This window comes from Rhipicephalus microplus, chromosome 3, assembly GCF_043290135.1.
Source record: "Rhipicephalus microplus isolate Deutch F79 chromosome 3, USDA_Rmic, whole genome shotgun sequence".
Lineage (NCBI taxonomy): Eukaryota > Metazoa > Arthropoda > Arachnida > Ixodida > Ixodidae > Rhipicephalus > Rhipicephalus microplus.
In genome coordinates this window covers 96483607-96508289 of record NC_134702.1, presented here as the reverse complement: position 1 = coordinate 96508289, position 24683 = coordinate 96483607, and the positions used below count along the sequence as shown (strand labels likewise).

The 24683-nt window shown below is 44.8% G+C and overlaps 1 protein-coding gene across 1 annotated transcript in view; it reads right to left on the bottom strand.

The window, feature by feature from the left end:
• LOC119172217 (translocation protein 1) overlaps positions 1–24683 on the bottom strand; it is a 50907-nt gene that overhangs the window by 20068 nt on the left and 6156 nt on the right. Inside the window, exons 3-6 of the mRNA XM_037423251.2 lie at positions 23522–23627; positions 19154–19319; positions 14783–14854; positions 1070–1130 (exon numbers count right to left, since the gene is read on the bottom strand). Of these exons, the coding sequence (XP_037279148.2) occupies positions 1070–1130; positions 14783–14854; positions 19154–19319; positions 23522–23627 (405 nt within the window). The remainder of the gene's footprint in view (positions 1–1069; positions 1131–14782; positions 14855–19153; positions 19320–23521; positions 23628–24683) is intronic.

Here is a 24683-nt window from a genome sequence, read left to right as displayed (position 1 = left end):
CCACGCACAGCTAGGCGTGGGAGGGAGCCGAAACTCCCCCGTTAGCTCGGGTCCGTGGTGTTGCTACACACCAAACGCCTACTTGCGCAGGCGCCCCTGCGGGGGATATGTGAGGTTTAACGTCCCAAAACCACCATATGATTATAAAAGACGCCATAGTGGAGGGCTCCGGAAATTTTGACCACCTCGGGTTCTTTAACGTGCACCCAAATCTGAGCACACGGGCCTACAACAGTTCCGCCTCCATCGGAAAGCAGCCGCCGCAGCCGGGATTGGATCCCGCGACCTGCAGGTCAGCAGCCGAGTACCTTAGCCACTAGACCACCGCGGCGGAGCCAGCAGTTACTGTTTCACTGAAGGATTGCCAATTACACTAAGCAGAAGAGCACAATGCATGTGTGTGTGTGTGTGTGTGCGTGTGTGTGCGCGCACGCACACACACACACACACACACCCTGGTGAATGCATAATGCACAATCCACTCTGCTGCTGTTCTTCCAGTTATTTCTTTCACCACCACATTATCTCATGATCACGTCAGAGAGCTGGAACACCTTTCACCCTTCTAGGCTTATCTGAGTTCTCGTGTTGACATTCAGCAGTGTTGGCCTTCTTTCCTGCTCTATGGCTACCACACTTAGGCATTAGTAACAAGATGTCATACAAGACTAATAATCATAACTGTTGGGGTTTGACGTCTCAAAACCACAACACGATTATGAGGAATGCCACTGCAGAAGGCTCCAGAAATGTTGCCCATTTGGTCTTCTTTAACGAGCATCTAAATCTAAGTTTCAGCTCCATTGAAATGAGGCAGCCGCGACTCGGATTCAAAACAGTAAGCTGTGAGGCTATTTTTAGCGTGGAGATGTTTGCCAGAACGAAACAAGCGCTATGATGTAGTTACATCAACACGTATGCGAGAAATGCCAGATGACAGCTTGCAGTTGTTGAAAAACACATGCATGAGTGCATTGCAGTAAGTGAATATGCCTGCAGTGCACTCATGACCTATTTCTATATTCTTCACGAACAATGCTAGCGAAAACAGCAAGGTCGCATAACTCACCCAGTAACGTCCCGAAGATCCATGTTCTCAGTGGCACTGGATCGTATATCCACACGAATGGCTGGCATAAAAAAAATAAGGTTGGTGAAGAAGAAAGAAAAAGAAAAATTGCAGCAAAACAGCATAACAAGTTACTATGGTAGTAACTAATTACAATCCCCCATAACGAAAAAAATCTACACCTTTACCCTTTTGTGCACATTTGTCCCTTATGATACCGACCAAGCATTTTAACAATAGTTATGGGTGAGAGACAATTTAAACCAAGACAATTCAGTTGACAGTGGCACACGAAATGTAGACATAGCATGGCCATATAGAGGCACTGAATCCATATCACACCCAAAAGCTAGTTGAATCAGGGTACGTCAAGGGATTGCAAAGTAGTTATTCGAATTTAAACTGTTGAAAATTTCGAAGTATTCAAAATGAACAAATAGACCTACGAGTATATTAGTCCACATGTTACGCTCCTAAAGGTGGTTTTACTGTAGCAGGGGGTTCTAAGTCATGAAGGCATCTACTTAAATGTATATCAACTCACATTTAATTTTCTGTAAAGACGGTTTCACTGCAGTGAAGGATTGCCAAGCAATCAAAACATATAAAAAAAACTCGCACTGCCATGAAGCCCCACTTTAAGGTTAAGTGAACGTATTACCCTAACATCGATTCACCATTTTTCAAGCTTAAAAGCTGGTTGCACCGGCTTATACAATGTAAATACAGGAAACATTAAAACATAACATATTTTGCAAGATATCACTAGCATTTTATGGAAAGCCAAATCCTGCTACCATTCAAAGTTGTTTCCACTTGCTTTGAACCAAAAAGAATGGCTTTTGAACAGGCCTTATTTCATTATTTAAAAGGCACTGTGCAGGTTAGTTAAGGCATGACAAATGTGCCCATTTTTATTTATAATATGTGACATATAGTATTTGGATTTGATTCGAAATAATTGTCACAAGAGAGAGATGATTGATAGTGATCGCTTTGTGTTCTGCAAAAGCGGCGGCCATATTTCCCAAGAACAAGATACTATAGTATGCATCACGGACTAGTATTAGTTTTCTTCAATGGATTACACGCCCTAATGTGGTGAAAGCTAGGCATGAGCGAATTCAAGCGCTTCAGACATTCTCTCCGACCATGGGTGAAGGTGGCTCTAGACATGATGGGTCCATTTAATTCAGCTCTTCAAGACTGTTGTTATGCCACAGTAATGGTAGACTACTTACTATTCCAAGTGGCACCAGGTTATGTTCACACCATGTGTAACTAGCCAATCTGTAACAGGTTTTCTAGCTCAGTTTCAGGGAAAGCTCCTTACGGTGAAGAATTGTTCGTTGGCGCTGTGCACTGTAGCTTTTACTGACAATGATGCTGAAGGCGATGAAGAGCAAGACGATCCAGACCGCACATTCTCCTTCAGCCCCAGGACATGCGGGGTACCCACTACACATTGTGATGCTTTTCTTTGTGGGAGGGGGGAGGGGGAGATTGCTCGAGGAAATCATTACTGATAATGGTTTCTAGTTTACCTCTGTGGAATTCAAACATACCACACTACAGAGTAAATCAAGCATATCATATCTTCACTTCATTTCCCCTGATCTAATGGATAGGTTGAGCAGTTCAACCGCATTCTCAAGTCATTCATTGCCCTTCGAAATGACCACATCTAAAAAAGAATATATTGAACCCTTCCTCACACTGCAACTTAAATGTCTCCGTTTTACTGCGTGGTCGTGAATCTCGAACGCGTTTGCATATTGTAGGCTTTTTCACGCACAGTTTTCACAAGAACCCATAATACGAGTACCAGGAACTGAGAGGTGTTGAATGCTATTAGCTTTAATTGCAAGAATATGACAATCACAGCCGTCCTGTCTACTACTATTCCTTTCAACCCTGTGAACAAGTACGGGTGCATCAGAAAGGACAAGAAAAAGCTTCCTCCCAGTATTCACACCCTAGGGTAATTTATTCTGAGGTAGCCCTTAACATATCCGCCTGAATGACAGCACTATCTGGCATGCGTCAAGGCTCTCCAATAGCCCACTGGAAGAGCCCCCAACACATGGTACGTTTATCCGTGGCTAATTGTAGCACAAATAGACGCTGTGTAAACCACTGTGCCACCAGCTGTAAGTCTGCCGACACCTAGGTACGGCCGAGATGCACAGCTTCGGCAAGACGTAGAGTCATCAGAGTCACGCTAATGATTGTCGTCCTTCACGTAGCAACTTCAACTATCACACCAATCGGCACGGCCTCAACGAGAGCACTGGCATCATTGGTACCTGGAAGACTACATATAGCTGAATTCTTTTGTGTTAGGGCAAAAGAAATGTATATTTTAACAAACTTCGTTCTGTTGTATGGCCCCAAATGGCGATGTCAAGATATATATAAACCTCCTTCCTACAGCCAAGGTTAAGTTGCGCTCAGGGTGGAACTTGTTTGTGTGTGTTTTCTTTAAGCACTTACAGTGCGCAAACACCACAATTTGTTCCCTCGTGCAGTGAAATTGGCAAGTTGTTGCTGCTATAATGAATGCTCAAGTACAGAGAAAGTTATTTTGCACAGTGAAGATAGCTTCGTTGAGTCTTTCTGCATGCTTGAGACTTGTGACAGTGAGTGCTGCAAACAAAAGGGGCCCTTCAGCTGTACATCAACCAGGACAAGTTTCCGCATGTCAAAAACATGAAAATATCCAGATCTGAAAAGCGAGCTTTTTGATGACTAGCTGAAGCTACTCCGCGTAAAGAGCTTGTCTAGGCAACAGCCCTAGATAGGCACATGCTCGATGCTTATCCAAAAGCTAGCCAAGAAAACTGAATCACAGATGCACATGAACTGCCACGAGAATATGTTTTCCATTCTAAGAAGACACACTGTCTCACTCTCTCTACTTTTCTAATCCTCAATTCAGCAGCATGAAAGCTTTTATATTGCACTCACAAATATTTGGTCAGCATAAGTAAAAAAAAAACTTTTTTTTTTCTCGGACAGTATTTGAACGTAGTTGTAAGATGCAGCTTGGTGTTGAAGTGTGTCGTATAGCTGAGGTTCTCAATACATTATTTCCATGAGAGTGTCGCTACTACCAAACTAATGAGTCGCAAAATGTGGGTTGTCGCAAGACCAAGGGACTTAAGGCACCAATAAACTTCAACGCGAACAGGCGCACGTGCGCGCTGGCGTTCATTTTGTCGCGTCACGCTGGCAATGCCACGCCAGGTACCGATCTGCTTGCAATATACTCGCAAACGCGCGCACCGCACTGCATTGCTTTGACACATGCCCGTTTGAGCGCGCCCGGTGCCCCTCCGTCACGAAGAGAGGCAGCATGTCACAGGCAGCATGTCACATGTCACAGTGTGAAATGAAGCATGTCACATTTCGCATTGGTTGCCCCCGTGCCGTGCCAACATACGCTGTTCACACCTGCCGTCAGACTATATAGAGTGCTCCCGTTTTGCTAGCATAGCGTCAATGCACCCAGCGTGCGCGCGTCAACATTACGTTGGAGTATATTGGGCCCTTTACAATCAAGGTCCGAATGTATTTTAGATGCTTGAACTTATTCTTGTATTTCCTCCTTTCACACTGCCTCTAGGGGCCCATACAAATATTTTGAAATAAATATGCAGAATAATTAGGTGTACTACATACCTGCGAAACATAAGCAGTGTATGAATCAAAGTATGTAGTTGTTAGTCACAAACAAGAGTCTTAACTATAGTACAACTATACTATTCATACAGAAAGTGAAAGTTGCTCGCTGCATAAAAAACACTGTCCAGTCAGATTGTATTTGAAGCAAAAAAAAAAACTCACCCACTACCATTCCCTTTGCTACTCTGTTTGCAAGGTGCGTGTGGAATTATGATAATGATCATTGTTGACATCAATAAAATGAAACGTGAAACTTAAAAGCAAAAGTTGCGACTGATTTTGTAAGTTGACTGCTGACATTTATGGACAGCATTTTTCTGAGGCTTGTAATTCTTTGAACAGATTTTTTGCACAGTAAAAGCCCTGTCGAGCAAGTTCTATGGCCTCTCGAACTAAACTTCTCCTCGGAAAAAAGTCACAATGGTGTTTTGTAACATACATGTTACACAGATTCTCAAATTTAAGTAAGATTTAGAAAAGTGTTTTGGTGTAAGTGTCTTGACTGAGTTGTCATATTTGCAGTAGACCACTGTTTAGAAAAACTTGAAGCGACAATGAAAAATCATTTGTTTTTGCTTATTAAAAGTGCCCCAAAAAAGGCATGCAACATGTCATGTTCCTGCAAATATATTACTTGAAAACCCTGAATCAAGCAGAATTACAATGAGGGGGGGGGGAGGGGTAGAATTAGACGAAAAAGAACTTCTTTAACTCAATTTAATGATAGCTATGTCTTCAGGTGCCATATATACATGAATCTTGCACAAAGCCGACTTCGCCGGCTCAAGCTAATAATGCACATGACTGTACGGTTACAAGAATTGACTGGTAAAACTGTGGCATGCCACCATGCTGTTGATTAGAGAGCAAAAGAATTGTCAAGTGCAATTGGCCTTCAAAGAACGGAAAATTTTATCTTTTGGCAATTGACTTTTTTTCTGTGATCCTGTGTTAGCATCACTCTTAGATACAGCTCAATAGCATACAGCTACCCTGAAAAAGGCAGTATATTACATATTTTATTTATTTATTTATTTAGAAATACTGCCAATGTGAAACAAGATCAATGCAGGAAAAGTGGGGGGGGGGGGGGTTACAGCAGAATACATAAAAACTGTAAACAAATTACACTAAATTATACAACGATGCACTACAATACATATACGTATACATATGTAAGTCAACTACTTATTATACAATATAAACACCATTCTACTAAGAACAGTAGCAGGGAAAAAAATCAGGTAACTAATAAATCAGGTTAATAACATAACTCAACTGTGTTGTGTTATACCCGTGCCACACGGGCAAAAAAAATGGCATTTACCCCCGAATGCCTTCAGATTTATTGCCATTCGCGCGGTGCCACACGGGCGAACAAAATGGCATTCATCCGAATGCCATTCGAATGCGATTCGCCACCAACTGCCTTCGCCAGAACTCAGTTGACTGAGAAATGCCTACTCTCGACGACACAGCTCGCGAAGTGCGATTTACCTGAAAGTATATAAAACAAATCATATTGAGCTAAAAATTAAATTTCCCTTCTTTTATTTGCACTAAAGTCTTAAAAAGATGCTTTGAACGTTATACGAAGAAAATAAAGTATTGATAATGAAATGCTTGTCAATTTTAGTGTCTATTTATGCTGTGGATCTGACTAGTGTTGGCTTAGGTTGCTACGGTCGGCTGCAACGTTGTAAAACAAAGCAAGAAACTAAAACTTAGGACAGCGTAATACGCTTATTTCTGCATTTGATGATTATCTGATGTGTATGAAGCTTGTAAATGCTTCTAAATTTTTTTTATTGCTATTCACTCAATGCTCACTTGGAAGGTGCTGTGATCGACATCATCAAGTCAAATGTCATTCGCTTTGGACGTGTAGCAGCGCCGGCGAAACGAATGTCATTCGGGAACTGAAGGCCTTCGCCACCAAATGTCATTTTCTATGCCCGTGTGGCACGGGTATTAGTGAAGCTTCTTTGATTGTCATGGTAAATATGCCTAGTGAGTGAGTGTAAGCGGCTGATAAATTTAGTTCATTCTGTTCTGTTACGGCTCTCGTTAAGGGGAGATGCGAGTCGAAAAATCGCGTTTTTAGCAAAATTTCTCGTATTTCTGATTTTTATTGCATTGTAATCTTCAAACCTTCTTCTTTCATTTGTGAAAATTTCAAAACTAAATTTGAACCGCAAAATGCAAAAAAATGTGTATGAAGGCATCGCGGTGGCTCAAAATTTCGTGAATTTGTGCCGATATTGGCCATCTTTGACTGCACACTGCTCCCCGTCGCAGTGCCGCCCGCCATCGCGATCGGTTGGGAAAGTTGCGTCCGGCCTTCTTCTTACAGCTCCGACGACCGCCAGTTTCGTACGTGGGCAAAAAAATAAAATAAAAAACAACGCCTTTTTATCATGTGGTTTGAGCGGTTTGAAACGCGCGGCACCCTAAGCCGCATCGCCATTGGCTACCGAGTCATTGTCAGCTGTGTTGGTGACGGCCATAGGCATTTGGTCCGTCTGCTTTTCTGCGCGTCTACGCATATTTCCGCGATGACAAGCCCGAAAAAGTGCAAGGTGAGACCGCAGAAGTTTCGAACGAAGCACAAGTTCAAGGGAAGGCGGCGTAAAGCGCCCCGAACGACGGCGACGAACGAGAACGCGCCTACGTGTGCTAGGCCTGACGGCGGCATCGACGAGTGCGCGAGCGACAGTGGCTGCGATGAAGGGATTGACGCTGCGCTTTCTTTCGTCAGTGCTTTGGAAAAGAAGCTCGGCTTCTTCGAAAAAGACGAAAGACAGCGCGATGAGGTTTGTGCAACGACAGTTTTGTGCGACACCCTCTTGCTGACGGCACTTGTGGCAGGTGCCGCATGCCCTGCTTGCGGTATTCAAAAACTTGCCGTTCGGGAGCCGGCAGAAAAGCGCAAGGGACTTTCGTCGCTCTTCAAACTTCATTGCGAAAACAGCGAATGCTCAGCGACTGTTCTTTCGTGCTCCTATACGTCACTGCGTGTTACGGCGGACGGCAGCAGCTGGGTGAGCCAACGGTACGACAGTGGGAGCTCCCGAGATAGTTTCGCTGTAAATGTGAAGGCGGTGGTGGCTGCACGCACTGTCGGCATTGGGCATGAGCAATTGTCGAGATTTTGCTCCATTATTGGACTCCCAAAGCCAATGCACCACCAAGAATTTTTTTCGATAGCAAAGAAGGTGCCCACCGCTGCCATGGCAGCTGTGAGTGAAAACTTGCGCCGATCCAGAGAGTTGACGAAAGAAGTAGCAGGCGAAACTGATGTGGCTGTTATGTTCGACGGCACTTGGCAGAAGAGGGGCCACAAAAGCCACAACGGGATTGGCGCAGTTATCTCCTTAGATACTGGCCTCTGCTTAGACTTCGAGGTCATATCAAATTACTGCCTGACATGCAGTAGGCACAAGGATATGGGCCCAGACGAGGAAGTGTGGCAGGCATTCCATGGCCCAGTCTGTGAAAAAAATGCAGACTGTTCCTCCCATGCCATGGAAACGGAGGCTGCAATGCGCATTTGGCAGAGAACATTGACTTATGACACCCCACTGCATTTCATGACATTCTTGAGTGACGGTGACAGCAAAGCATATAGTGCAGTTGCAGAGTCAAAAGTCTATGGTGCTGTCAATATAAAAAAAGAAGACTGCACTAATCATGTGGCCAAGAGACTTGGCACCGCGCTACGGAAGCTGCATGTGCCATTACCACGAGGGCAGAAAATGAAAGAGCCAGCCATTCAGAAGCTCCAAACATACTATCAGATTGCCAGAACAAGCAACAGGGGGAGTGTACGGGATATGTACACTTCAGTATGGGCTTCGTACTTCCACTCATGCTCTACTGACAATGCTGGCAGCCACAAGTTTTGCCCTGCAGGAACAGAGTCGTGGTGCAGACATCAACGCGCTGAAGCACTTGGTGAACCTGCACCACGCCACACACCTCTCCTGACAAAAGCACAGGGATTGGCTCTTTTGCCCATTTATAAGCGGCTAACGGATGAGAAGCTCCTTGCTCGATGCATCAAAGGGAAAACCCAGAACGCATCGGAATCCCTGAACAGCAAAATTTGGCTACTTTGCCCCAAGACTAAGTTTGTCTCCCGAACGGTTGTCGAGACTGCCGCAGCTATGGCAATCCTGTGGTTCAACAAGGGTCATGCTACTTTCGAGCACATCCTGGAAGAGCTCAACATACTGCCATCTAGAGATCTAGTTACTTTCAGTGATTCCCGCGATGCGAGGCGCATCAAAAGAATGTCCGAGCGTCTGACAGCAGAAGCAAGGGCCCACCGTCGTCGTGGAGTGAAAAGGGCACGGCTAGAAGAGAGTGCTCGCAAGGACCGTGAGGGCACAACCTATGCTCCAGGACAGTTCTAGTAACTTGCAGAGCTTTTCAAAGTTCTGTTGAACATTATGGCCAAAGATTATGCATTTCTAACAACTCTGTGATAAAAAAAAAAGGTTTCAAACTTTCAAATGCATTTTTCTCCTTTTGCAGTTTTGTGTGATCTGTGCTTCTTATGCACGCTAGTTCGTATACTTAGAATTGTCATACCTCTATGAAATTTTGCACATAGCATGATGAAGGCCCATAGAGTGAAAGTATCTATTCAGATTGTCAGTGCTGGTTGATTATGTTTTTCAAAAATTACATAACATTGAAAGCCCTTGGCAACTAGAGCCATAGTAAATTTTTCTATTTTATTATTGTATTTCACCTTTTTACACACAAAATTTATATAGTTTTTTACACTCTACAGTTCCAAAGGATCATAGTCAGCTATATCTGCATGCTTTATCTCAAATTTTTATAGGTCAGAATTGTTGCATAACAATAGCCATAATTTTGCAGTATCTGACCTGCACAAAGAAAACCAAGCAATCTACATGAAAATAAATGACATATTTGAAAAGAGGAGAAAAACTCTATTAGCATGCCAATTTGTGTTAAATTCAGACTCTTATTAAAGAAAATCGTTTTTCGAGTAGCATCTCCCCTTAAGGGGAGACGCGGGTCGAAAAGTCGCGGTTTTCCGGAAAATTTTCGCTTTTTTTTTCCGGCTGTATTGGCATCCTTGGACTATAATCTATTACTTCTGAAAACATCAAGCTGAAATTCGCACGAGAAATTATAAAAAAATGCTTCCAAGTGGGCAGCGGTGACGCGAGAAATGCGCGAAAGTCGCTAAAAACGGCGAAGTTCGCATCGTCCTGTCGCGAAAACGACGCGTTGGCCGCCATTTGCAATCGTGCACGCATGCTGCGAAGGCCGTATCCTTCATAATTCACTAGTAGCCAGTCTCGTGCTTTCACGCGGAATAAACAAAAAACGAGAAAAACAACGCGTACGTCACGCGTTTTGAATATCGCGGCACACAGCGCGAGGCCGCCATTGGACAGCGGTGCGCTCCACGCTCCTCCCCCTCCTATCTCTCCGGCAAAAGAGCGAAGCCTCAGACGTCGCGATCGAGTTTTTCTGCGTTTCTCTGCATTTTTGCGTCATGGCAAGCCCGAAGAAGTGCAGTTCAGATAATCAAAAGTTCAGAACTCGCCACAAGTATCGAGGGAAACGGCGTCGGACGCTTCGCAAAGCGACAGCGAACGACGATGTCGCCCCCGACCAACGCCCCGACGCTCCGACTTCGGATAGGCCTAACACCGTCACCGAACCCTGCGACAGTGGTTGTGAAATAGCCGCTGCCGTGGAATTCGTCAGTGCATCCCAAAGGAAGATTGGATTCTTCGAGAGTGAACGTAGACCGGTAGATGCTGCTACTGCGAACATGCTGCTTTGCGAAATCGATGCGCTGACGGCACTTGTGGCGGGTGCGCAATGCCCAACCTGCCGCGAACGGAAGCTCGGCGTGCGAGAGGCAGCTGGAAAGCGCAAAGGACTTTCGGCATTCCTCGAACTGTGCTGTCAAAATTCTGATTGCCCTGAATCTGCACTTTCGTTCACGCACACGTCGAGACGTACTGCTTCGGCCGGGGACCAAGGAACGAGCGCTCGTTTTGACAGCGGCAGCTCGCGTGACAGCTTTGCTGTAAACGTGAAGGCAGTTCTGGCAGCACGCGCTATAGGCGCAGGCCACGACCAACTTTCACGATTTTGTGCGATTCTCGGTCTTCCGAGCCCGATGCATCACAAGACATTCAACGGCATTTGCAAGAAGCTCCATGGTGCGGCGATGACGGCAGTGAGCAAAAACTTGCACCAGGCACGAAACATCACGAAGGACGCAGTCGGCGGCAGAGATGTGCCAGTCATGTTTGATGGCACCTGGCAGAAAAGAGGTCATAAAAGCCACAATGGAGTGGGCACAGTCGTGTCCCTAGACACGGGGCTCTGCCTCGATTTTGAAGTTCTTTCGAAATACTGCCATGCTTGCAGTATACACACGGACCTTGGGGAGGATGAAGAGATATGGCGAGCTTTTCATCTTCCAGTTTGCCAAAAAAACACTGACTGCTCATCCCATGCAATGGAACCTGCGGCAGCTGTCAATATATGGCAGAGGACCTTGTCTTATGAAACTCCACTGCGATTCACCAGCTTCCTAAGTGATGGTGACAGCAAGGCCTACACTGCAGTCTGCGAGGCAAATGTATACTGTGACACCCTCATTGACAAAGAAGAGTGCACGAACCACGTTGCAAAGCGCTTGGGAACTGCCCTACGGAAATTGGCAACGCCACTGCCACGAGGCGAAAAACTGAAAGATGCGACAATAATAAAACTACAAACATATTACAAGATCGCCATCACGAGTAACAAGGACAGTGTCCGAAATATGTACACTGCCATATGGGCATCGTATTTTCATTGCTGCTCCAGTGATGGTGCCAGTAGCCACAACTTTTGCCCCGCGGGACCAAATTCGTGGTGCAAGCACAAGCGTGCGGAAGCACTGGGGGAGCCTGCACCACGCCACACCCCAGTGTTGACGAAGGCTCAAGGATTGGCAATTATGCCTATCTACAAGCGCCTTACAGAGGAGAAACTCCTTATTCGGTGCCTTCATGGCAAGACACAGAATGCAGCCGAATCGCTGAACAGCAAGATATGGCTGCTATGTCCAAAAACAAAGTTCGCCTCCAGAACAACTGTGGAGACAGCCACCGCTCTTGCTGTACTCTGGTACAACAAAGGCCACAGGGGCTTTGAAGAAGTGCTCGAAGGCATTGGAATTCTCCCCTCACAAGATCTGGCCACACATGGTGACCACTGTGACGTCATGCGCATCAGGAAGATGAACCTGAAGCAAACTGCAGAAGCGAGGGCACACCGTCGCAACACAGCGAAGAGAGCTCGTGTTGAGGACACTGACCGCAAGAGCCGTGAAGGACCAAGCTATGGTGCAGGGGACTTCTAGACACTTGCAGTGCATTCAAGGCAAGGTACTTTTCATTGTGCCCCAATTTGATGCAAAAAGAATGATTTCCTGATAAATGCCAACTTTGCGAACTTTCAAACTTGTTTTTCTCATTTTCATTTTTTCTGACAGTTTCACGTTTTCCGGGCAGCCTTTTAGAAACTTATATTCATTGTATAGTAACGAAACTTGGCACACATATTCTTCAACACATGCAGAATGCAAATATCTACTCTAAATTGCAATGCCTACCAGCATTAGTTGTGAAAATATTAGCTTATTGTTTCAAGGGAGATTGAAAATAATAAGTCATTCAATACAATTTTTTTTTCTTTGTTCCAATATTCCTGTGACATATCTATATAGATATTTGCACTTTTCAATCTACCAAGAGTCAAATAAGATCAGACACAGTGCTTTTACTGAAAGTTTAGTACATAAAAGAGTGCCCGCAAAAAATGTAACTTTTTGCTATTGTTTATGGCATAACTCAATAATTATAGCAGCTACACAAAAAATGATTGCATATTTGAAATCTGCATGAAAAACTATACTAATAACAAACTTTTCAAGTCTCTATTACTAGAAATAAAAAAAAAACTTTTTCGAGGAGCGTCTTAAGTAAGAGTATTTAAAGCAGTTAGAATGGCGTGTATATTCATTAAACAAGACTGTAAGCTTAAGTTCGAGGACAGGCTATTTTCCAGATTCGCTGAAAATCTCTCTGCGCGCTACTGGGGTTATAATCCCATGTCACCAAACAAGACTCGAAAAGATAAAATGTGGTTATATTCAGGGTCAAGAACAACTCCCTTTCATCATACACTTTTATAATGAAATCAGAACATCCCACCTGGCACTTAACTGGGAACAGATAAGACGCACAGGTCCTGCCTACACAAACTGACAACAAAGCGTGTTCAGTCGCCATTTTATGACAGTGATCACAACGCATCTGAGCACTCTGACTGTTAGATGTGATTAGCACCACAAACATGCTTTTAGCATTGTGCTTGATGCCAATGTGCAAGCAATGTTTGTCTTAGTTGCAACATAATGCATGAACAGCAAATTTTGTCAGAACTGCCAAGGAATTTCATTATGTGTATGCTTTGTTCATGTGGGCAATGTAAGCGAATCTAACGGGCAAGATAAGCGAGGACTGAGGTTTAGGATATGACGAGACCATTATGGCTACGAGACCTCATTTTTGTATGATTTTGGGCTAATTTTTGCTATCTGCGCTGCAAAGACCATCTTTTTCTGGTTGTGATAGACTATTTCTTGTGAAATTGGCGAACTGTAGATCCCGCACTGCTGCTGTAGTTCTGCACTATGGATACCAAAGGCAATAGAGCCTGAGTTACGCAAAGATAAAGACAAGCTTTGGGGTCACAAAGACTAGATAAGGACCAAATTGAACTTGGTGCACTGCTTATAAATGTACCTTGCTTGTAATCAGCTAAGCCATTTTAAAAATAGTACTGCTTTGTTGTTAAATTCGAGGCTTAGGCCTAGTAACGTTTAAAGCTTGAAAAACGATGCGTATATCGCACCACGCTCCATTTTCTTGGCTTGTGCTAATAGAAAAGCTTAAGTTTGAAGTGAATTCGAATAGTATGTAGCACATATAATACAGAAAGCGAGCATATTTTCTATGACGTAACTAACCTGCACAATATTTTTTAAAATTTGAAACAAGGGCTGTAAAAATGCCATCCTTTTATTTAAAGGAAGAAAAAACAACTACAAATAGTAGAAGGATTTCACTTTTGGTAGAATGCAAGTTATAATCTGTAAAGTATGTTACATTTTCAAATTTAATATACTTCATGCATATAAAAAGGTATAACGAGCTTTAAACATTAAAAATGTGGATCGATGCAAGAGTAAGGTGTTCATTTCACTTCTGCGAAAGTGCAGATTTGTCTTGGAAAGGTGTTTTCACAACTTAGCACACCTTCTTTTACGGCTTAGCACACCCTCACTGGAGTGAAACCACCTTTACATAGGATTAAATGCAGACTAATATACGTCTATTCGTTCATTACGACTTCAAAATTTTCAACAATCCTAATTCAAATTAAAGCATATTCAAAGCGTTCGAATAATTGTACAAGCCCACTATTTTCCGAAAAGGCACAATTCCATTCCATGCGAAAGGCACTTAATTCCATTTTCATTTCAGTCCTCCAAGCATTGTCCCCATTCCAACCCGGGGTCGCGATAATGAGGAATGATTCAGGAGTCATACCAGTTCCAAAATGGTAAGTACACAGCAACACTGGTTCAGAAATCTACCACATGCACTGGCACAGTGAACATCGAAATTTCTGCACGGTTTAATAGACTGTGCGCAGCTAATCAGAGAAATCCGCAAATGAGCACCGAGAATTTATTCACTCAGAAAAAGTTTTGTTAAATCAGTACGTGTTCATATTATTGTACAAGTTTCCCAGTTTTGGATAATATGATTATGGCATGATGCAAAAATTTTGTGGAATCTCGAGGAATTAGTGCCACAACAACGCCACTTTGCCTGCGACTCCGAATGTGCGTGCAATTCTCGCTGCCTTCTAATGCTGAAAGTCACCAACAAACCCAAGCAAGACACGTACCTCGTTGGCGTCCACAAAATACTGGTCCAAATGCATGTCCAGCTTGAGCTTCTTCTTGATCTCTTCAACCTCCTGGAAACACAGAGTGCAACAAAAAGGTCAAGCCTATAACCTGCGTATCCCGGGCGCATCAACCATAAGCCACAAGTTCTCAAACAGGGTGTTATAGAACTACAAGACACTTATAGTGGCGTGCCAAGCGTGTTCTTGAGACGAACATGTTGCACGCTCTCTGCTGTAGCAGGTTCTTGAAGGTTATGGTGTTTGGCTGCTGACCTGAAACGCACAGGCTCAATTGCAGCCGCAGCGGCCATATTTTGACGAAGGCATACTGTGCACAATAAAGAACTCTAGACCTCTGCTATCGTTCAATTCCACAAACCAACCAACGCAGACATTGTGTGAATTTTTTCGTGCTCAGCTTCAGAATTTGTGTGCTTGGTGGCGTGGGGTCATTTCTTGTGCTGCCCACGCAGGCTGGAGACAGCAATTGCCTACACACTGACATCACTGTAGCCCAATCGCAGTCGACCACGTTTACAACAAACTCAAAAGTGTATGCACCCATTTGTGCATTCTTCGTGCATGTTTCACCCAGGATCATGCTCAGGCCCAGCGAATAGCCTGTTCGTTTAACACTGAACCAAGAATTTCGCAAGTGACACGCGCAAGCGGCATTGCAAGACGTGGCCGCGGTGAGCACCGTCGCTCTGCAGATAAATGTGGCAAAGATGTCAGCAATGAGTCAAAATGGCATGTCCATCACTACTGGCTACCTCGCCATCTGATGTTTTCTGATGTTTATACGTTAGAGGGGCCCTGCAACACTTCTTGAGTATGGTCAGAAAACGCTGCAGATCGGCAGTAGAGGCTCCCAACAACAGGCGAACAAAATATTACAGCACAGCTTGCAGCCTATAATTCACAATAAACTATCAAAGTCAGGTAAAAATAGCTTTTTCTTCTCTCGACCAATCACGGAATAAACCCAAAAATGACTCCTAGTAAGGCCATCTATAAGCCATTATCTGATTTGAACATGGTGTGCTCGGTTGTTACAGAGGTCGTAGAGAGCGGCCGTCACTTGTCTACGTGTGTGCGATTTTGCTGAAAAAACCAGGGGCTCAAGGTCACGAAAAAAGTGCTCAAGGTAACGAGGCGCGAATGACGTTTTTTGCTTGCCCCCCTCCTTCCTGCTCAGCTTGCAGCACTTTCACAGGGACATGAGAAGAGACAAGGCAATTGCAGCGTGTGACGAATCTTTGTAACTACGCTCGTACTGAACGAATTCCTAAATTTTTGCGCTGTTGAGTTTGTGAGGTAATGTGCTTTTCCTGTGAATTAATTCTATAGTTACTCAAAGAAGTGTTTCAGGGCCCTTTTAAGGCAACAGTGTAATGGCACGAAAGCAGTTATCTATAATAGACCGGTCTCATCCGTTACCGAAAAGTGGAAAGCTCTTTGCGGCACATCGTGGTGTCGGAAAGTTGAGTGTCGCAGTAAACTGTTATACGACAAAAGTAATCGCTTTTCGCATTTATGGCTTCTTGTGTTTGAAGGCATTGTTGGTTAATGGTAGGCAGTTGTAGATGTTGAGAATGGCGTCAGAAAAGTTTGCCGTATACGATATCTTTGTTGCAAGTAAACTGCAGCGGGGCACAATCGACGGCATGCCTATCACATGCTTTAGAATGCCTGCTTTAACATTTTTTTTCACTTTGTATGCGCCATATTTTTATCATGTCGGAAGTGTTCATTATAAAAGAAGGAGGCATGTTCGCTGTACGTGGACTCAGTTTCAAAAGGCACAGTGAAACTTCGTTAAACTGTAGTTGGCCGGAGCTCGAAAAAAGTACGTACTAAACGGTAGTACTGCTTAACCGAAATAGCGTCAGGTTGCTCACTTACCTGTCAAAAAAAGAAACCTTCAGGGTGTGCGATGAAAAAACAAAAAGCGTGCAGTAATTTATTAACTTCGCGTGACAAAGTCTGTAATTTTCATTTGACGACGCGGCAGCCTAGCAGCAACGACAGCAGCCTCAAACTCCCTTATGCTGTGAGCCAGCTTTTCCGCCAGCCCCCTCTTCTCGGCAAATACCCGCACGACGCTAACGCAATGCGCACCTTCGGCCACTGTCGGACCTGGATCACCCGTGTTGTTGCTTTCCATATCGTCCTCATCACTATCATTTGGTGACATTTCGACAACCGAGGCAACAATGGCTTCGTCGGACATGTCCGGAGATGTCTGTACACCGCTGTCTGCGTCTCTGAAGTCGGGGAAGGAAATGCCTTCCGTAACGCCCTGCCACTCCAGCACTTCAGCTAGCAGAGTTTTGCAAGCTTTGTCTACGATGTCCGAAGTCTGGTCGATGGTGTCACTGGCGTCATCTGCGTCGCCCGCACACACACTGAAGCTAGCACGCTTGAAGCAATTTTGAACTGTCATTGCTTCAACCTGCCGCCCCGAGTATTCGAGCAGGTGAATCGCGCCAATCAGGTCGATGGAGAATAATTTGCCACATTCAATGGCGAGAAGAAATCTGCGCAGAATATTCTTCTTGTAGAGCTGTTTTACAGCTCGAATGATGCCTTGGTCCAAGGACTGGGCAATCGCTGTTGTGTTTGGTGGCAGAAACGCCAACTTCACAGCCGTCAGGTTGTCCAGGGCGACGTGCGCCCAAGCGTTGTCTGAAATAATAACTCTTCTGTTCTTAGCCGCAAAACGACGATGAGGTGCACGTACTCCTCAAAGAGTTTTGCCGTCGTCATGCTTTGGTGCTGCTGCGATAGATGACCCCTGATGGCAACCGGGCGCCTTTAAAACATCTAGGCTTTGTCGACTTTCCAATCACAAGGAGCGGAGTTTTGTCGGTTCCAGTCATCTTTACGCAAAACGCCACTGATATTCTGTCTTTTGCATGCTTGCCGCCGGTGCACGTCTCGCCTTTGAACGCGAGCGTTTTGTCTGGTAGCAGCTTAAAGAATAGCGCCAATTCATCCATATTAAAGATGCCATCAGGTGTGTAGTCTTCCAAGATGTTCTTCAACTGACCATTTTGCCACTGCTCCGCACCATCCACGTCAGCAGCAGCACCTTCTCCCGAAACAGTCCTCGTGGTAATGCCGTGCCTCGCCTTAAATCTGGCCAGCCAGACATTGCTGCACACGATGTTGTCATGGTTGAGCTGCGAGACAAAAACCAAGGCCTTCTCCACGAGCAGGGGTCTGCTGATAGGCAGATTTTTTGACCGTGCAGCTTTTAGCCACTTCACCAGTGCCTCCTCTACCTTCGAAAACGCCGAACCGCGTAGCCGGCACCTTTTCGGAGTTGCAGCAGCACTGCTGAGCAACTTCTCTCTGGAATTCCAAATTCCACACACCATGGTTAACGGCAGGTCTTTTTCCCATGCCAGTGCCGATTTTTTCGTGCCACTTTCAATAGCATGAATTATGTCCAATTTCTCCTCTATTTTCAGCACTCGATGCTTTTGTCCCAGCTTCGGCATGACGCAAGTACGAAGCAGCACAAGCACACATACACGATGTGTGAAGAACAACCCGAGAGCTGTACGGCACGGATCAACCAGAGAACACCTATGCACGGCCCCAAAGGAACAAAGAAAGCAAAGCAAGCGCACACCATGTTTGCGTGTTTGTGCAAAGCGCCATCGCATGGACAACACCAGTTGCCGGCCGGCCGAGTGCTTCTTGTTGCAGAAAAATCCAAGAGATGGCGCTCACCAACACAGCCGCCATCATCATCAACACAAACAAGCGAGGCGTGTTTCGATCTCTGGGCCTTGCTGTTCTGTCGGGACGCCCAGTCCCGCTGCCGAGGCGAGTGCCGAGGTGCCGAGTGCGCAATGACATGCCGAGGCGAGTGCGCAACGAAAATTGGAAAAACTACTTAATAACCGATACATATGCGATAAGCTGGTACGGCTTATGCGGATACAAAATGCATTATGTTCAATAGCCGCTGAGTCGTGGATTTGACTTCACTACTTTTAAAACGAAACTACTGTTTACGCGGGTACAGTTTAACAAGGTTTCACTTAGGGAAATCATAAGTGCACTGAAATACGGTTGTTATAACCGATAGATTGTTATATCTGGGATCGTTATAAGTGGGTTGAACTGTACATCAAATCTGCTCGTCTGCAAGCATTGCCTAAAAATGACCATTAGATGTTTCTCAGGCTTCTCTAATTAAAATAGGCTTGATTCTTACGACTTAACAATTTTGGACAATTCAATATGATAATATAATGAAACAAGTTGCAAGTGAAGGCCCTAAAGCACATTAGAATCTGGTTAAGTATAGTGGATCTGAAGAATGCCTATGCTTTTCTCTTTTCGGCTAAGTACCTTTTTCTCCTCGGTGCCTTCCTTGGAGCCGTCCACTTCGTCTTTCTTCTTCTTCTCCTTGGTGGGCTTGGGTGTGCTCCCTCCCGTCTCGTCGTCGTCCTTTTTCCTCTTGGGTTTTGTCACGATGATCTTCTTGGCCCGGTGGAAGAACTTGTGCTGTAGCAGCCTGCGCGGTGAAGAAGGGTGCATCAATGTAACGTGACCTCTCAGCATACCTGCCAAGTTCAAAGATTCTCAATCAGGGAGATTTCCGCAACGAGGGGGGGGCACAAAAACACAAGGACATACAAACAAACAAAAAACATCGCGAAAAACAAAAGGCGGTGGAAGGGGGGTCTCAATCGCAAGCATCAACATCAGCGTTGCGGTCTTATAGTGGCTAGAAAGGGCCGAACACACGAGGGTAGAGTTTTCACTAAGGTGAGAGTCTCAAAGGATCAACACAACTAGCAGAATATATATCAGTCCAAACAACTCGCTTGCGTCTTCCTGGGATACACGTGAACGGACTGGACGGCGCAGCTGGCTGCGGCAAAAGTAGGGGTCAAAGCTAGATTCTTTTGACAGGAACGCCGAAACGCGTCTGGCCCCTTTTTATCGCAATAGCAGTTATATGGACAGTCCAGGCTGTTTTTTTGCCGTCGCCACCACCACCGTCCTTCACAGTATATGTATACGTATCTATATATTGAGCACTCAAAAAAAAAAAAGCCGCCCGCGCTCGGCGTTGAGCTCGTCGCGATGCGCCAACGCGTGCTTATCTCTCACATGTACTTTGCCGCCCATGGATGGATGAAGGCCTGTGCGCGCGTGCTTATCCTTCGGTGGGGAAATCGTGTGCCTTTGGCTTTCATTGAAACGAAAGCGTTAGTTGCCGGCCCCACAAAGGTCAATTTGGTCCCTGCACAGGCCCCTTTTGCGAAAGCAGCGCGCTTTTCATACACAGCGAGGTATAACATCTTGTTAAATTGTACTTATCTGTACCTGTGATTACGTACCGTGCATCGTTTTTGTTTAAACAGCGCGTTACGTGTCGAGCCGTAAACGTTCTTAGTTTGCTCTCGTTCTGTGAGTATTGCTTTTGTGCGTCATTTTTGTGTGAGCAGCGCGCTGCACGTTTTGATCTGCTTGCCGTTCTCAGCGATACATTCCAAGTTGTTGCTGTCGCATTTATTGCTTCAACTTTGCGGCCAAACTACCTTTTTTTATTTTTTACGTATTTACTGCCTTTAACATACCGCTGCGTGCCCTCGGAGCTCGTAGATCGCTACCGCGTCGCCACGACCGCGGTTTTGTGCGCGGGGGTTGCGGCAAACCGTAGTTCATTTTAAAATCCCCATGCGCTTGGCTGCGCACGCGCCTTCAAAACTAAGTCATTTTATGCCACCTACGATAGCATCTGCCGCAGTTTTGTCCGCAGAGTTTGCGGAAAGCAGCATTGCTTTGACTGGCTGGGCGCACACTTTGGGGGTTTCGTCAGTTACATCGTCGCCATACATGATCGTGTCAAGAGCGACCGCGGTTTCGTCCACAGCGGTTGTGGCAACGATAATCACACGCACTGTAGGAGAGAGTGCGGGCGCCGGTCGCACAAGTACTCTGAGCTTTGCACGAAGCTCAGAGTACGCGGCTTCTGCCTTCGTTCGACAGTTTCCGTACTAAATTTTGTATCACCTGCCGCGATTAGGAAATGTGTTCGGAACATTCGAATTGAAGCCCAATGAAGTAAAATTTGGCTGGCGAATTTCAAGAATTCGTATCTGCCATGTTTTCCCATCACTGAGCTTATACTGTACGTTTACAAGAATGCCTCTTATACTCACTTATAATAAAATGGGGTAGGTTCGAAAAGACTGGAGCGGATTGAGCTGTTTTTTTGTCAATGCGGCCAGATCACGCACAGAAATTTCGATTTCTGGGAGTTTTTTATAACAACCGTACAACCGGAAAAAAACAGACCAAATCCGGGAGTCTCCCGGCCAATCCGGGAGACTTGGCAGGTATGTCTCAGTTAACAGGAATATATTAAACGAAACTGCTGCTCGAAATGAACAAGTGCTTCCAACAAGATTGGCACTGTTCTTGTATTCTGCGCCCTTGGTCATCCCCCTGGATCCCATGCACCAGAATGTTATAGGGAAGGGAGGGGGAAGAAAGAATTCATGATGAATCTCTAAATCTGTCTAAGGTCACAACTCACAAGTCATCGTAATAGTTCAAATAAACTAGTGAATACACAAAACAATCAATTTCATTCAGGATTCTTATAAAAGCCCCTAAATTTTAAGCAAACCAAAGTCTCCTTTGTACTAACATGGTTTTTTGTTTAGCAGTGAAGCTTTAGCATTAATTTTGCACCAATTAGGAAAGAGAATGAAATGCTACTTTGAGACTGTTTAAACATGCAGCCAGAAACTACCATGAGCTCATAGTCACCTGATAATGCTCCAAACAAGCAGGCAAAAACACACGTTACGCTGTTCACGCCTGTACCCAGATTCTGCCAATAGGACTGACTACGATCCCGCTATGTTATGGATGAAGACTATTTTTTTGTCATCTCGGTAATGATAGTTAGATGTTAAACAGCCTTTTAAAACTCTTGCTACTGACTATCCGAAAAGACACGTCATCTACGAAATGGCAGTAACAAAGCGATATTCTGCAGTTGCTAAGAAACGTGCAGAGCATTCATACATCAGCTTGCCGTGACACCTGGTTCTTACGCCACACCTATCCCACTTCTAAAAGGTGGACAACTGCAAGCGCAGACAACTGTCACCACAAAACAATAAATATATCATATACCATATTTTCTCAGGTATAACCCGCACAAAACACACAGAAAATTCAGAGCTAAACTTGAGCTACGAGCCATACAGCTGAAACTTGCAGTAACAAAACCCTGTAACCACAAAATAAATTCCTCTACTCGGCGAACCCCTATATTTCAATGCATTTCGTATTTCTTGACAATGAAATGTTGCTTAACTACAATATCACAACAATCCATAAGAGCGGGAAATTTTCTCAGATTTTTCTGCTCACACATGGTCAGCATATTCCGAAAGGTGCTCACATGTCTCTCCTTCCAGCTTTAATGTGTTAAATCGCCGCCCCGCCCTCTTGTACTTGCGTGGGTGCCACCATCTTTGTTTATAAAGCTGGCACAGCGCTCAGAGCAGTTGAATGCACCAGACGTCATTTCTAACATGTCGCTTGCAGAGACTGATTTTTTTTTAGTGAAAAGCCGCGAGAGCATACTCAAATCATAGCTGATGCTTGAGACACGAAAGTTCGCGGTTTGCTGCTCTATGCCTGAGAGGTCTTGCTTGTGCATGCAAAGCTTTTTGTTTGAAGAATGGGTGCGTGACCCATTTTAGCAGTGTTCTGAGACAGCTGCAAAGCGATGTGGACAATGAGTGAAGGAGGCGCGATTGCCACGGTTTCATCGCTGTCTGTGAATTGGATGCTTTTGAAACAATGTGGCCATACCTCTGTATGCACATGACGATGCACAAAATACGTCGCACTGAGAAGGAAGATTGGTGTGTGAAAACATAAAAATAGTTGACGAGGCAAGCTAACCGAATTTTTTCATTTATTTTTAATTTTCTGGCATTTTTTTCTATTTCTACTGTGTTATTTCATGATACAGAAATTGTTACGACAGCAAAACTTTTCAGCTCTCAAGCCGATTTCGGCACTGTTAGTTTCAATGTGAGGCCAATTTCGTTGCACAAGTAGGCATCACAACGCTAGAAAGGGGGTAAAGCAAGGTAGGAGGCTTCAAGGCCACACATGGGGATATTTGTTACACTTTTTGCTTTTCTGTGTTTCGTTGATGGGAGGTGCAGGCTGCATGCAAGAGCAGGTTGAATGCCAAGAAATATGACAAATGCATCTCTTTACTGAACTTTCTTTAGGACCAGTTTTACTGAAACGATGTGCACCCACGCTTATACTCAGTGTCATACACATAAGGTGTTTTCTGGAGCCTAGCGGTACTTCTTGCACAGATGCGTTCGATCCAAGAAACAGTTTAATGATTTTACCACCTGTTCTATGTCTTCTTTTTGTCTTTAGGCTGAGTAATAAATGAACACGATTTCTTTGGCAGATGTAAGCAAGACCCAATATACCATAGTAAATAAGCTCTTTTGGGTTGCTTAGCAACTTTTCATTTTTGCTTTCTGGAGGTTTTTTCTGCACTTATTTTTTTCTGTATAACTGATGGGGAGAAATGCAGCCAGGCATCGTCAGCAGAAGCAGCATCTGCGGTACAGATCTGGTAGAAGTTAGTCAGTCATATCTTCGATAAAGGCAAAAGAAACTGGTTGCTTCAAGAACATGGAAGCAATGGCTCACGTGTTCATGAACTCCACCACGGACTCCCTCGTTGTGAACAGCTGTTCATACTTGGCCTTCCCTGTGGCCCAGGGAGACTCGAGGAGGCAGTCCACTGCTTTGGCAGCTGCATCGAGAATGTCAAGATAACATGGATCACACACAGCTTCTAGTAATACTCGCAACATTCTTATGATTTGATATCTGACGCGCCTTCTAATGTGACACACACTTGTTGACCACACAAAAAGTGACATAGTGAGCCCCGATTTGAATCACGGTAGCAGTATAAAACTAAGTCGCAGTGTAATGATAATGAACTTAAAAATTGGGGGACCCTTAAGCTTTGCTTTTAAGAGCTGAACGCAGCAGTGAAATCCAGCCCCTAGTGCGCCCTTCAACCGCTAAGTGCATACTTATTAATATGTTTTGTTACACGTGTGCGCGCGCGCACACATACACACACACGCACGCACGCATGCACGCGCACACACACACACACACACGCGCACACACACACACACACACATATGCACGCACACAGTAGATTGTACCAGCACGCGCGCGCAAATGGTATATACAGGTTCTTGATCTAAAGCAAGAGTCGCATGGCCTCCCAGATACAGACCACACGCTCACCATTTCGGAGGCCATAAAGAGTCTCACAATGCCTCACAGATGGCAGCACATTATTTAGCGTTTGCTTGATCAACGCCTTTGGAAAAGCATGACATGTTTTCCGCTAGATGGACATAGTTGTCTATTTTTAGAGCTGTTCGAAAGTTCCTGTGTTTTTAGTGGTGACGGCTGCACTATTCCGGCTTTTTTCGTCATAGTTTGATGACCTTCCAAATGCGCCTACAAATCGCCGAATGGACTCGTTTTCATCGTGACACCTGTCGAACAAAATGCGTTAAGGAGAATCCTTCTACTACATGGCATTTGTGTAGTGTTTTTTTCCGAAGCAGATGCAAGTAACATCATGGCTTTGTGGTGGGCCACCTGCTTGCCACGGGAACGGCCTGGGTTCGATCATCAATGTGACCGAAAATTTTATTCTGTATTTTATGTGCTTCTTTTTGGATTTTTCGCTCACAACTAATGGTGTCGATGCCGGAATATCTGCGACACGAACTCGACACATTAGTTAATGGGAGGCATCAGCGAGAGGAACTCGCTTCAA